The sequence below is a fragment of the Pempheris klunzingeri genome, chromosome 13 (assembly GCF_042242105.1).
Source record: "Pempheris klunzingeri isolate RE-2024b chromosome 13, fPemKlu1.hap1, whole genome shotgun sequence".
NCBI lineage: Eukaryota > Metazoa > Chordata > Actinopteri > Acropomatiformes > Pempheridae > Pempheris > Pempheris klunzingeri.
In genome coordinates this window covers 25,575,027-25,587,524 of record NC_092024.1, presented here as the reverse complement: position 1 = coordinate 25,587,524, position 12,498 = coordinate 25,575,027, and the positions used below count along the sequence as shown (strand labels likewise).

The 12,498-nt window shown below is 48.8% G+C and overlaps 2 protein-coding genes across 3 annotated transcripts in view; one reads left to right on the top strand and one right to left on the bottom strand.

Moving 5' to 3' along the window:
- Window positions 1–12,498, bottom strand: part of sec23a (Sec23 homolog A, coat complex II component) — a 28,536-nt gene that overhangs the window by 6,647 nt on the left and 9,391 nt on the right. For both annotated transcript variants that reach the window (XM_070841947.1, XM_070841946.1), the window contains exons 6-12: window positions 10,192–10,268; window positions 9,897–10,041; window positions 9,651–9,809; window positions 9,305–9,420; window positions 8,723–8,846; window positions 8,541–8,621; window positions 8,148–8,237 (exon numbers count right to left, since the gene is read on the bottom strand). In XM_070841947.1, coding sequence (XP_070698048.1) covers window positions 8,148–8,237; window positions 8,541–8,621; window positions 8,723–8,846; window positions 9,305–9,420; window positions 9,651–9,809; window positions 9,897–10,041; window positions 10,192–10,268 — 792 coding nt within the window. The remainder of the gene's footprint in view (window positions 1–8,147; window positions 8,238–8,540; window positions 8,622–8,722; window positions 8,847–9,304; window positions 9,421–9,650; window positions 9,810–9,896; window positions 10,042–10,191; window positions 10,269–12,498) is intronic.
- On the top strand, window positions 1,855–7,599 carry LOC139212371 (adenosine receptor A3). The gene is made up of 3 exons (XM_070842909.1): window positions 1,855–2,551; window positions 7,148–7,301; window positions 7,390–7,599. Exons 1-3 carry the CDS (start codon window positions 1,855–1,857, stop codon window positions 7,577–7,579), a joined length of 1,041 nt encoding a protein of 346 aa, XP_070699010.1. The 3' UTR covers window positions 7,580–7,599.

Genomic DNA, 12,498 nt, shown 5'->3' with positions numbered 1-12,498 from the left:
TCAGAGCTGAGGTGGTGACGTCATCGTGTCCCAATGCAGTCTGGACTGAGTCCGAACCACCAAGTTCACAAGTCCCAACTATTGGCCTACTGTGGACTTTCAAAGTAAAAGGAGGAAGTATTGTGGACTTTCAAAGTAAACAGTCAGCAGTGTAGTTTGATTCTAGTTTAGTCTTTAGTCTTCTTCGTGTGAATAAACAAATCAAACTGTTTTTGCTGGAACACTGATGAACACGATGATGATGATGATACACCTGTGGTTACCTGAGTCAAGCTGTGACGTGCGCGCACACACACACACACACATACACACACACAGGATATTAGATGTTCAGGTGATGTTGACATTACAGATAACTGTGTGTGTGTGTGTGTGTGTGTGTGTGTGTGTCCTCTCATCATCGTCTCAGCAGGTGTCTGACCTGACAGGTGCACCTTGACAACGCTGCCTCTGGAGACACACACACACACACACACACACACACACACACACACACACAGCAGGCCCCGCCCCCTGCGGTCCTGCTCAGACTGTGATGTTCTCAGATCAGATCTGACGGATGACGTTAAGGGTTCTGGTCCCAGGCTGGCTTTAATCTAGTTTGACCTTTTGACCTTCGCTTTCACGGACGACTCATAAGGACCCCTTCGAGTCCAGGACCTGAAGGACCTGGAGAACCTGGAGGACTGAAGGACCTGAGGGTCCTGCTTGTGGATTGTGGCTCATAACTCTAGTCTTTCTGTGGATCTGGACCTGAGGAGACTCTGGACCCTCTGGTGGGTCCTCGGGACCAGTGAAGGATTTCCTGCTTAAATCAGTGACGCTGGGAGTCCCTCTGAGGGACAAGATGGACGTTTGACGATGAGTCTCCACTGTTTGTTTGACTGACAGGACAGTGGAAGAGGCATTAAGTGAGCTGAAGTGTTGTAAAGTGAGCTGAAGTGTTGTAAAGTGAGTTGAAGTGTTGTTAAGTGATCTGAAGTGTTGTAAAGTGAGTTGAAGTGTTGTTAAGTGATCTGAAGTGTTGTAAAGTGATCTGAAGTGTTGTAAAGTGAGTTGAAGTGTTGTTAAGTGATCTGAAGTGTTGTAAAGTGAGTTGAAGTGTTGTAAAGTGAGCTGAAGTGTTGTAAAGTGAGTTGAAGTGTTGTAAAGTGATCTGAAGTGTTGTAAAGTGAGCTGAAGTGTTGTAAAGTGAGTTGAAGTGTTGTAAAGTGAGCTAAAGAGGCAGTTGAGGCTGCTGTTTTCATGGATCTCCTCTGATGGTGAATGCTTGCTGAGTCGCCCTCGGAGGGCTCAGGTCCAGTCAGCTGACCGCTGTGACTCATCAGGTAATCGCTGTGGTGACTTAGGTCCAAACAGACCAAAAGCTTCTGGATTTACCGCCTGTTTATACAAGAGACGTCTGTTCAGATCTGGACCTCAGATAGAGAGCAGAGCAGATCTGGAGTCAGGCTGAGGACATTAACAGGGGCCTGTGATGGCTCTTGGTTTTCTCACATGTCAAAGAGACATCCACTGAGAACCTTCAGACTATTTCAGAACAAATAGTGAACTGACTGAGTGAATAATCCACCGATTGATCGAAGATGTTCTCAGGCTTTCAACCAAATCTTGAGGCTTCCACAGCGGTTGTCATGGAGACGTTTACGATGCTATGGACTGACAGACGTCTGGAGTTTCCGTCATGTGATCATGTGTGTTGACAAATCTGTGGAGAGAAACTGGTGGTTTTCCTGTTCACGTCGGTACAGACTGGGGTTCTTGGGTCTAGCGGTTCCTGCTGGTTCTGGACTGTCCTGACCGATATGTGATGTAACAGCTGACGTACTTCCTGTCCCGTGAGTCTGTGTGAAGATGGCGGCGGCTCTGAAGACGCTCTATGCCGCTCTGATGGTTCTGTCTGGGCTGGCCTCCATCTGTGGGAACCTCCTCCTCCTTCTGCTGCTCGTCCTCAACAAGGAGCTCCGGACGGAGACGCTGGGGCTCACTCTGAGCGTCAGGCTCAGCGACCTCGCCCTGGGACTCTCCGCCATCCCCCTCGGCGCCTACAACAGCCTGGCCCGGCCGTCCTGCTGCCCCAGCGATGGCGCCTTCTGTCAGGGCAGTGGCTTCATCCTCCTTCTCCTACAGACGTCCTCCGTCCACTCGCTCGCCTGGGTCGCCTTCGACAAGTTTACCGAGATCTGCTTTGCCCTCAGCTACGGCAGCATTTGGACGGCCGGGCGGCGCCGGGCGGTGCTGGTCCTGGTGTGGTCATTCTGCCTGGTGAACGCCACTCTGCCCATGCTGGGGTTTGGCAGCTACGTCTACAGCGAGTCCCGCTTCCTGTGCTGCCCGAGCTTCACCCCTGACCACAGGGCCTTCGTGGTGCTGTGGATGTTAGTGGGTGCTGCGGCACCGATTCTTACCATGTGCTCACTGTACGGTTACATAGTCTACGTAGCCCGGAAGCAAGCAAGGAGGGGAACGTTCATGTGCAACGAACTGCACTGCTACTACGTCCCTGCCTACAACTATCTGAGGAGCTCCATCCTGATGGTCACCACCTCAGGTGAGTTCACGCTGAGGTCGATTGTTAAAACTCACCACAGGATAAACTACACTTGGAAAACAAAATAAAATACACCCAAAAGAAAGTCTATGAAAAAAGTGATCCTGAAGCTGAAAAGGAATTACTGCTTCTGAGGGCAGAATATGAGAAACAATCAAGCTTCAAAGCAGCATCCAGTCTTTTAAGGCTGAAACAGACGTTTTATGAACAAGGCGAAAATTATTGGCATGGCAAATTAAACAGCTAGAAACTAAAATACCAATAACGTCAATTGTTGACAAAGGCCAAACAATAGTAAATCCAAAAGATATCAATGATGCCTTTCGGGATTATTATCAGAAACTATATGAAGCCGAAGAGAATTGTAGCTTACAGGACATTAATGTTGCGTTAAACAGGCTAAATATCCCAGTCATTCCGGACGATGTCAAAGCAGACTTAGATTTAGAAATAAGTAAAGAGGAAATAGCACAAGCCATTGATGGAATGCAATCAGGTAAACAAGCGGGACCAGACGGTATTCCTACAGATATTTATAAAATATTTAAGGATAAATTATTAGTGCCACTTTTGGACATGTTTAAAGAAACTTTAAACATTCCCACTTCCCAAAACTTTAAATCAAGCATTAATCTTTTTAAAGCTCTTGAGAAATTTGGGATGGGAAACAATTTCATAAAATGGGTTAAGGTACTTTATAGTAAGCCTACAGCAGAAATTTTAACAAGTAAATTTTTTCCAAGCCAATAGAAATTAAGCGAGGCTGTCGACAGGGATGCCCTCTCTCTCCCCTGCTCTTTTCTTTAGCAATTGAACCATTTGCGTTAGCTATCCGTGCACACTCTCAAATTTGTGGAATCACTATAGGCCCCACTGAGCATAAGATTTCTTTGTTTGCTGATGATGTGATCTTGTTTTTGTCAAGGCTCAGCTCTTCAATCCCGGCAGTGTTGGAAGTAATTCAGTTATTTGGAAATATCTCAGGTTATAAAGTGAACCATACTAAATCCTCCATTTTACTATTAAACACGACAGAACAAGCAAATCCTGCTCCACAAATAACACAATTTAATTTTAAAGTAGCAGAAAAATTTGAATATTTAGGAATACAGATAGTGCCAAACATAGAGCAGACTGTTAAAATTAATTATGAAAAAATAAAAGAGGAAATTAATAAGTCAATTGACAGGTGGATGAAGTTGATGTTTTCAAAATGACTGTACTACCAAAGCTGCTGTATCTATTCCAAAATATTCCTTTGCCTCCTCCTTCTGATTTGTTTAAATGGATAAAAAAAGTTGCAACCAGTTTTATATGGAACAATGGTAAACCAAAACTCCGTCTCTCCCTCCTTTATTTGCCATTCGATCGAGGGGGGTTAAAATGCCCCAATTTTTTATGGTATTGCTGGGCCGCACAACTTCGCTCATTGACATTCTATTTTTCAGAAAAAGTTAATCCACATTGGGTAGAGATGGAGTCACAGAATTTAAAATTACCTCTCCCCTCATTTCTATATTCTGACACAGCTAAAAATGTACTTAAACAGATCAGAAATCCGATTCTGAAACACATGGTAGGGGTCTGGAATGATGTCAGAAAATACCTGAATGAGTCAAACTTCTTATCGCAGTTTAGCCCAGTTTGGGGTAATCAGTCGTTTAAACCTGGGAGGGCAGATGGTACATTTAAAATATGGGAATCAAGGGGACTGAAAATGATTTGTAACCTTTATCCTCCACAGTCAGATGTTTTTATGACCTTTGGAGAACTACAAGTGAGGTTTAATTTGGACAAAAAACACCACTTCAAATATTTACAGTTGAGAAGTTTTGGCAATACTAATCAAGGTGGTCTTAACAAGGTTCCCCACACACAACTGGAAAAACTGTATGTAAAGAATGCGTTAAGGAAGGGTATTATCTCAGACTTTTACAATCTGTTGTTATGTAACACATCAGAAAATTCAACAAAGAAATTAATTCCTTGGAACTAAGACCTATCTGCCAATATCAGTGAACAGGATTGGGAAAGGGCCGGCAGTAAAGTCCATAAAGTGTCAATTAATAGTCGTCTAAGGATGCTGCAATTCAAATGGCTGATGCGTATATAAACAACACCTGTGAAATTAAATAGGTACAATGGGAACATACCAGACGTGTGTATGAAATGTGGCTTAAAAGGTACGTTAATACACTGTATGCAGTCAAATAAAAACTTTTTGGGTAGACGTGAAAAACTTAATTGAAAAGATAATTTCAAAACAGATTGTGTTGGATCCCAAACTATTTCTAATGGCTATATATCCAGATAAACATAACTTTAGTAAAGCAGAAAGTACTTTTATTGATTTAAGCTCATTGATAGCAAAAAGATGTATTGCTATAAATTGGAAAAATACGAATGGACCTGGCGTCTCCCAGTGGTTAAAACAGATGTTGTCTAGCTTACCTTTGGAAAGAATAACATATATACATAAGTCAAGGCAACAAGAATTCGAAAAGATTTGGGGACCCTTTATTGACTTTACTAAGGACTTTGATGTTTCTGATGACTTGACTAATTTTTGAATCCCTTGCAACCATGTACTGTATCTAGAGATGACCATCTCCTAAATTCAAAAAGAGAAGCTCTGTTCTTGAAAGGCCCTGTTTTATGTGTTACCTCGGTTTATTCTATTTCTGTATTGCTTTTCTTTTTATATTTGTTTTCTATGTTTGTGTAAAACATGTGATACTGAACTGCTTCGTAAAAACGAGTATAATTTGAAAATTGTATCACTTTGAAAGAAAAAAACTCATAATAAAATGTTTATGGAAAAAAAAAAAAAAAACTGATTCTGACCAGTGCACATCACCAACAGTTTATTTTCAAAACAAGTGTGTCTGTGAGCGGTCGCCGCTTTGTATTTAGTGGCAAAATCAGGATTAGCTCACACATAACTTGCCAATTACAGTGAGGTTTACCCAGCAACAGGCGACAACAGGCGAAGCCTGATTGGCTGCTTCATTCACTGAACTGAAATAAAAATGAAACTAAAAAGTGTTGTTAATAGATGACTTGAGTAAAATAAATGAGGAAACATGTTCAGTCTGATATTTAGAATAAAAACACTCAAACTGACACTGAAACAAAGAAAAACTTCAGTCATTATAAACCAAACTGACCTGCAGTCACCCTGACTGCTCACTGAACTGAACCTGATTCATGACTGGAAAGAACGTGTGCTCATAAAACTGAACACAAACAGCAGACACACGTTGCCATGAGTGACTGTGATTATCTCTGAGGATCAGCGTCCGTGTTTACCGCCATGACTCGCCGTCATTACTCTCATTATGGTGTCATAACCACCGGGGGGGGGTGAAAGGTTACCACAGCAGCCTGCAGACAGACTGGACCACAAATAACCCGACTGGTTCATCTTCTGACCCCCGTTCGGAGTTTTATTAACTCTGATCCTGACAAACCAGGTCAGTTTAGTCTAAACAGCTTTTACTTTTTAAATACTACAATACCCATGAGCCTCAGCTGCTGTTCTTGAGCGGCTAGTCCCAGACCTCTGAGACTCATCCCATGACCTGCTGATTATTGCTCATTAACGCTGGTTATTGCTGGTTACTGCTAGTTAATGCTGATTACTACTGGTTACTGCCGGGTAACGCTGATTACTGCTAGTTAACACTGGTTAATGCTGGCTAACACTGGTTATTGCTGGTTATTCCTGATTAACAATGGTTACTGCTGGCTAACGCTGGTTACTGTTGGTTAACACTGGTTACTGCTGGCTATTGCTGGTTACTGCTGGTTAACGCTGGTTACTGCTGGCTAACGCTGGTTACTGTTGGTTACGGCTGGTTACTGATGGCTAACGCTGGTTACTGCTGGCTAACGCTGGTTACTGTTGGTTAACGCTGGTTACTGATGGCTAACACTGGTTACTGCTGGCTAACACTGGTTACTGCTGGCTAACGCTGGTTACTGTTGGCTAATGCTGGTTACTGATGGCTAACGCTGGTTAACAATGGCTACTGCTGGTTAACACTGGTTATTCCTGATTAACACTGGTTACTGCTGGTTAACGCTGGTTACTGATGGCTAACGCTGGTTACCAATGCTAACGCTGGTTACTGATGGTTAACATTGGTTACTGCTGGCTAACACTGGTTAACGCTGGTTACTGATGCTAACGTTGGTTACTGATGGTTAACATTGGTTACTGCTGGCTAACACTGGTTAACGCTGGTTACTGATGGTTAACGCTGGTTACTGATGCTAATGCTGGTTACTGATGGTTAACATTGGTTACTGCTGGCTAACACTGGTTAACGCTGGTTACTGATGGCTAACGCTGGTTACTGATGGTTAACGCTGGTTACTGCTGGTTAACACTGGCTAACACTGGTTAACGCTGGTTACTGATGGCTAACACTGGTTACTGCTGGTTAAAGCTGGTTACTGATGGCTAACGCTGGTTACTGATGGTTAACATTGGTTACTGCTGGCTAACACTGGTTATCGCTGGTTACTGATGGTTAACGCTGGTTACTGATGGCTAACGCCGGTTACTGCTGGTTACTCTCCCGTCTGTTACAGTGTGCTTGCTGGTGTGCTGGCTGCCCTTCATCTCAGTGTGTCTGTACGAGACGTTCAGCGGTCAGCAAAGTCCTGCGGTGGCCTCCGCCCTCTCTGCCTGGTTGGTTCTGACCAGCACCGCCCTCAACCCCTGGATCACCTGTGTGACGCAGACGTAAGTTCCACATATGGAACGCAGCGCTCCAGTAACATTTCGGATATTAGCTGGGAAGCAGCGCTGAAAAATGTCATTCTGTCTGCAGCAGGTACAGGGCCGTGGTGCGACACAGCGTCACCAGGTTTATTCAGATGTGTCCTTGTTCTGGGACGCCGCTGGAGTCCCGCCCCCAGAGCCCCGCCCTCCGCCTGGACACAGCCAATCGCATAAGCACGACGACAACTACAGCCGCAACACGGCCGGCATCATCACCAAAAACACCGACCCCACCGTGATCAGCTGACACTACCATGGCCTCGACACTGACAGGTCCCTGGCCTCACCTGCCACCTGTCATGAAGTCTAGTAGAGACATTCATGGCTGTCAGGAGGTGATACTCAGACGTTTCCACTTAAGGTGGTTCAGCCCCTGATTCGGATCCTCGTACCTGCACCTGTACCTGCACCTGTGGAGGTGCCCTGGACAGGAGCACTGAGCCGGACTGTTTAGTTCTCTGCTGGAGCTGCTGAGCCCCAACAGTAACACACTAATAAATACTGTTACTGGATATGTAATCATTTCTGTTGTTCTGTCCTTTTTCATTCCCCCCCCCCCCCCCCCCCCCCCCCCCCATTATTACACCTTCGAGAACATCTGATCCACAGGCAGAGCTTACCTGGCTGGGAACAGGTACCAGGTACTGGTCCAACATAAACTCCCCTGTGACAGCAGCTGTCTGCAGTGGTTCATTTTGTTCTTGGTCCAAACTTTGTGCTTTTATTCTGTTATATTGGTCACATCAACTAACCAGCTGTTTCAGACTGATCTCAGACCATCTGAGGTCAGAGGTCAGGTGTTCATACCTGGTTGACCACCTCAAAGTAAAGAGCCAGCGTGGTGGTCGGATCCAGACCACAGATCTTCCACTGACACGTTCCCCCCGTTCCGATCTCCTGCAACAATCAATGGCATGGCAGCTTTATTATTACAGCATTTGTTTGATATTTGTTTGCTGTTTATTTTATATAGATTTATTTCAGGCAGGAAGAACAATCCAGGACGTCCAGAACAATCAGCACTGAAACCCACGGAATAAGACCAAGATAAATCAATAAAAGTTACTCCAGTAACTGTGACCCTAGGCTAACAGTTCCCCCTGCTTCCACTCTTTATGCTAAGCTAGGCTAACAGTTTCCCCTGCTTCCACTCTTTATGCTAAGCTAGGCTAACAGTAAGGTCAGGCGTGTGTTACGTACATTCTCGGAGACACAGGGTCCTTTAGCGTTCAGTGACACACACGGTCCGATCGCTCCCGACACTTTGATCTCTCTGGACGTCTGAAACACAAGCACACAACACGCTTAGATTAGTTGGTAACAGTGGTCACCTGGCCTGACGGTGGTCACCTGGCCTGACGGTGGTCGGCTGTGGTTCGTACCTTGATCTCCAGCGTGGCGGCGAACGCCATCTTGAAGGATCCCTGGACGTCTTTGATGAAAACTCTTTGGAAGGTTTGTTTGAAAAGAGACGTGTTGAAGGAGTCTGCCATCACCATGTAACCTCTGCACACACGACATCACACACAGGTTACATCACACATGACATCACACATGACATCACACATGACATCACACTGTGTTTTAAAGTGACGATGTCTGTGATTAGCTGGCAGCTGCAGCCTGTGCTGATCAGACCCAAACTGACCCTGAGCAGACTGATTTAGCTCTGCTGGGACACACGGCAAGGTTCATCCAGAGATCTGCAGAGGAGGCGTCAGCCCCCCGGAGGAGGCGTCAGCCCCCCGGAGGAGGCGTCAGCCCCGCGGAGGAGGCGTCAGCTCCCAAAAGGAGTTTTCTCCCTAAGCACAACACTGAGCTGAGGGACTAAAGGATGATGAACAGATTCTCCTAAAGGGTTTCCTAAGTTAAAGGAAAACCTTAAGAGATTTACTGCATGGAAGACTCCAGCTGAAGCCAGACAAACACTGTGTGTGTGTGTGTGTGTGTGCGTGTGTGTGTACCCGGTGTAGTTGGCGCAGCACTTCATCTCCAGCAGGCCGGTCTGATCGAGGGCACAGGCGTAGATGTCGATGATGTGACCGTTAGTGGACGCTCTGTTAGCCAGAGACTCATAGTGCTACACACACACACACACACACACAGAGTATTTCAGTAGGTGTCAATCAATCAATCAATCAATCAATCAGTATTCAATCAGTGTTCTCTCAGACTGTTTCCATAAAGCAGCTCAGAACAAAAGATTCAGGAATCCAACATCAGAGCATAAAGCAGGTGTGACATCAGCTCCCTGTGGTCCAATCAGAGCCCTCCCCTCCTCCTGTAAGTGTTTCTGGAGCTTTCACCAACCTTGGTGGCCTTCTTCATGAACTTGGCGTTGTCCTTCTCAAGATCGTGCCAGGACCTGATGGGGGTCTTCAGCTCGTCTCCCACCACCATGCCGGGGCCCTGCGTCGCCGGGCCGCCGATGAAAGTCATGATGCGAGCTCCCGTGTTGGGGAAGGTGCACTGTGGGTAAAAAAACAGACATCACAAGACGGCCAACGCCAAATGGCGAACGGCGCTGAACTCAAATGTCAGCCCCCCCCCCCCCACCTCAAGCAGCCCCACGGCGATGGACATGGCGACGCCCAGCGAGCGCAGCGGCCTCTTCCCCTGCGTGACGGGCCAGGGGTCCCGCTGCAGCTCCCCCAGCAGGTCGGTCAGGTTCATGTCGATCTTCTGCACCGGCTGCAGGAACCTGAACAGAACACACACACGTCAAATGACACGTGACACACACACTCTGTGAGAGGTAACGTCTCACACACACACACACACACACACACACACACACACACACACACTCTACACACACGCACCGCCTACCTGAGCAGGTGGCTGTACCAACCTGTTGGACAGAGGCTGCTGGGCAGTCTGAGGACCGCGACCCTGAGCGGCTGAAGGTTTGGTCAGACCCAGCATCTCCTGCCAGGCACAGAACAACAATTAGTTAGTGCTGTTAGTTAGCAAAGTTAGCAAGAGCTGTTCATTAGCTCTGTTAGTGCTGTTAGCTACAGCCGTTAGCTAGCGCTATCAGCTAGTGTTGTTAGATGGGTCAATATCACTATAAAGTGGATATAAATGTGTCCTCATCAGAACCACTAAGTTATCATTAACATGTTACTAATTAATGAAAGTTTACACCTTCCACCCTTCCACCCTGTCACCTTCCACCCTGTCACCGTCCACCCTGTCACCTTCCACCCTTCCACCCTGTCACCTTCCACCCTGTCACCGTCCACCCTCTCACCGTCCACCCTGTCACCTTCCACCCTTCCACCCTGTCACCGTCCACCCTGTCACCGCCCACCCTGTCACCTTCCACCCTTCCACCCTGTCACCGTCCACCCTGTCACCGCCCACCCTGTCACCGTCCACCCTGTCACCGTCCACCCTGTCACCTTCCACCCTTCCACCCTGTCACCGTCCACCCTGTCACCTTCCACCCTGTCACCTTCCACCCTGTCACCTTCCACCCTGTCACCGCCCACCCTGTCACCGCCCACCCTGTCACCGTCCACCCTGTCACCTTCCACCCTTCCACCCTGTCACCGTCCACCCTGTCACCGCCCACCCTGTCACCGTCCACCCTGTCACCGTCCACCCTGTCACCTTCCACCCTGTCACCGTCCACCCTGTCACCGTCCACCCTTCCACCCTGTCACCGTCCACCCTGTCACCGCCCACCCTGTCACCGTCCACCCTGTCACCGTCCACCCTGTCACCTTCCACCCTGTCACCTTCCACCCTGTCACCGTCCACCCTGTCACCTTCCACCCTGTCACCTTCCACCCTGTCACTTTCCACCCTGTCACCGTCCACCCTGTCATCTTCCACCCTTCCACCCTGTCACCGCCCACCCTGTCACCGTTCACCCTGTCACCTTCCACCCTGTCACCATCCACCCTGTCACCGTCCACCCTGTCACCGCCCACCCTGTCACCTTCCACCCTGTCACCGTCCACCCTGTCACCGCCCACCCTGTCACCGCCCACCCTGTCACCTTCCACCCTGTCACCGTCCACCCTGTCACCGTCCACCCTGTCACCGTCCACCCTGTCACCGTCCACCCTGTCACCTTCCACCCTGTCACCGTCCACCCTGTCACCGTCCACCCTTCCACCCTGTCACCTTCCACCCTGTCACCGTCCACCCTGTCACCTTCCACCCTGTCACCTTCCACCCTGTCACCGTCCACCCTTCCACCCTGTCACCTTCCACCCTGTCACCGTCCACCCTGTCACTTTCCACCCTGTCACCGTCCACCCTGTCATCTTCCACCCTTCCACCCTGTCACCTTCCACCCTGTCACCTTCCACCCTGTCACCGTCCACCCTTCCACCCTGTCACCTTCCACCCTGTCACCTTCCACCCTGTCACTTTCCACCCTGTCACCGTCCACCCTGTCATCTTCCACCCTGTCACCTTCCACCCTGTCACCTTCCACCCTGTCACCGTCCACCCTGTCACCTTCCACCCTGTCACTTTCCACCCTGTCACCGTCCACCCTGTCATCTTCCACCCTGTCACCTTCCACCCTGTCACCTTCCACCCTGTCACTTTCCACCCTGTCACCGTCCACCCTGTCATCTTCCACCCTGTCACCTTCCACCCTGTCACCTTCCACCCTGTCACCGTCCACCCTGTCATCTTCCACCCTGTCACCTTCCACCCTGTCACCTTCCACCCTGTCACCATCCACCCTGTCACCGTTCACCCTGTCGCCTTCCACCCTGTCACCGTCCACCCTGTCACCTTCCACCCTTCCACCCTGTCACCTTCCACCCTGTCACCGTCCACCCTTCCACCCTGTCACCGTCCACCCTGTCACCTTCCACCCTTCCACCCTGTCACCTTCCACCCTGTCACCTTCCACCCTGTCACCGCCAACCCTGTCATCGTCCACCCTGTCACCTTCCACCCTTCCACCCTGTCACCGTCCACCCTGTCACCGTCCACCCTGTCACCTTCCACCCTTCCACCCTGTCACCGTCCACCCTTCCACCCTGTCACCGCCCACCCTGTCACCTTCCACCCTTCCACCCTGTCACCGTCCACCCTGTCACCGTCCACCCTGTCACCTTCCACCCTGTCACCGTCCACCCTGTCACCTTCCACCCTTCCACCCTGTCACCGTCCACCCTGTCACCTTCCA

Bases quoted from the DNA above. Each gene is read 5' to 3' on its own strand.
- LOC139212371 (XM_070842909.1), top strand. From the start codon at position 1,855: ATGGCGGCGGCTCTGAAGACGCTCTATGCCGCTCTGATGGTTCTGTCT. The intron at 2,552-7,147 runs GTGAGTTCACGC...CGTCTGTTACAG, and splicing joins CCTGATGGTCACCACCTCAG to TGTGCTTGCTGGTGTGCTGG. The intron at 7,302-7,389 runs GTAAGTTCCACA...TTCTGTCTGCAG, and splicing joins ATCACCTGTGTGACGCAGAC to CAGGTACAGGGCCGTGGTGC.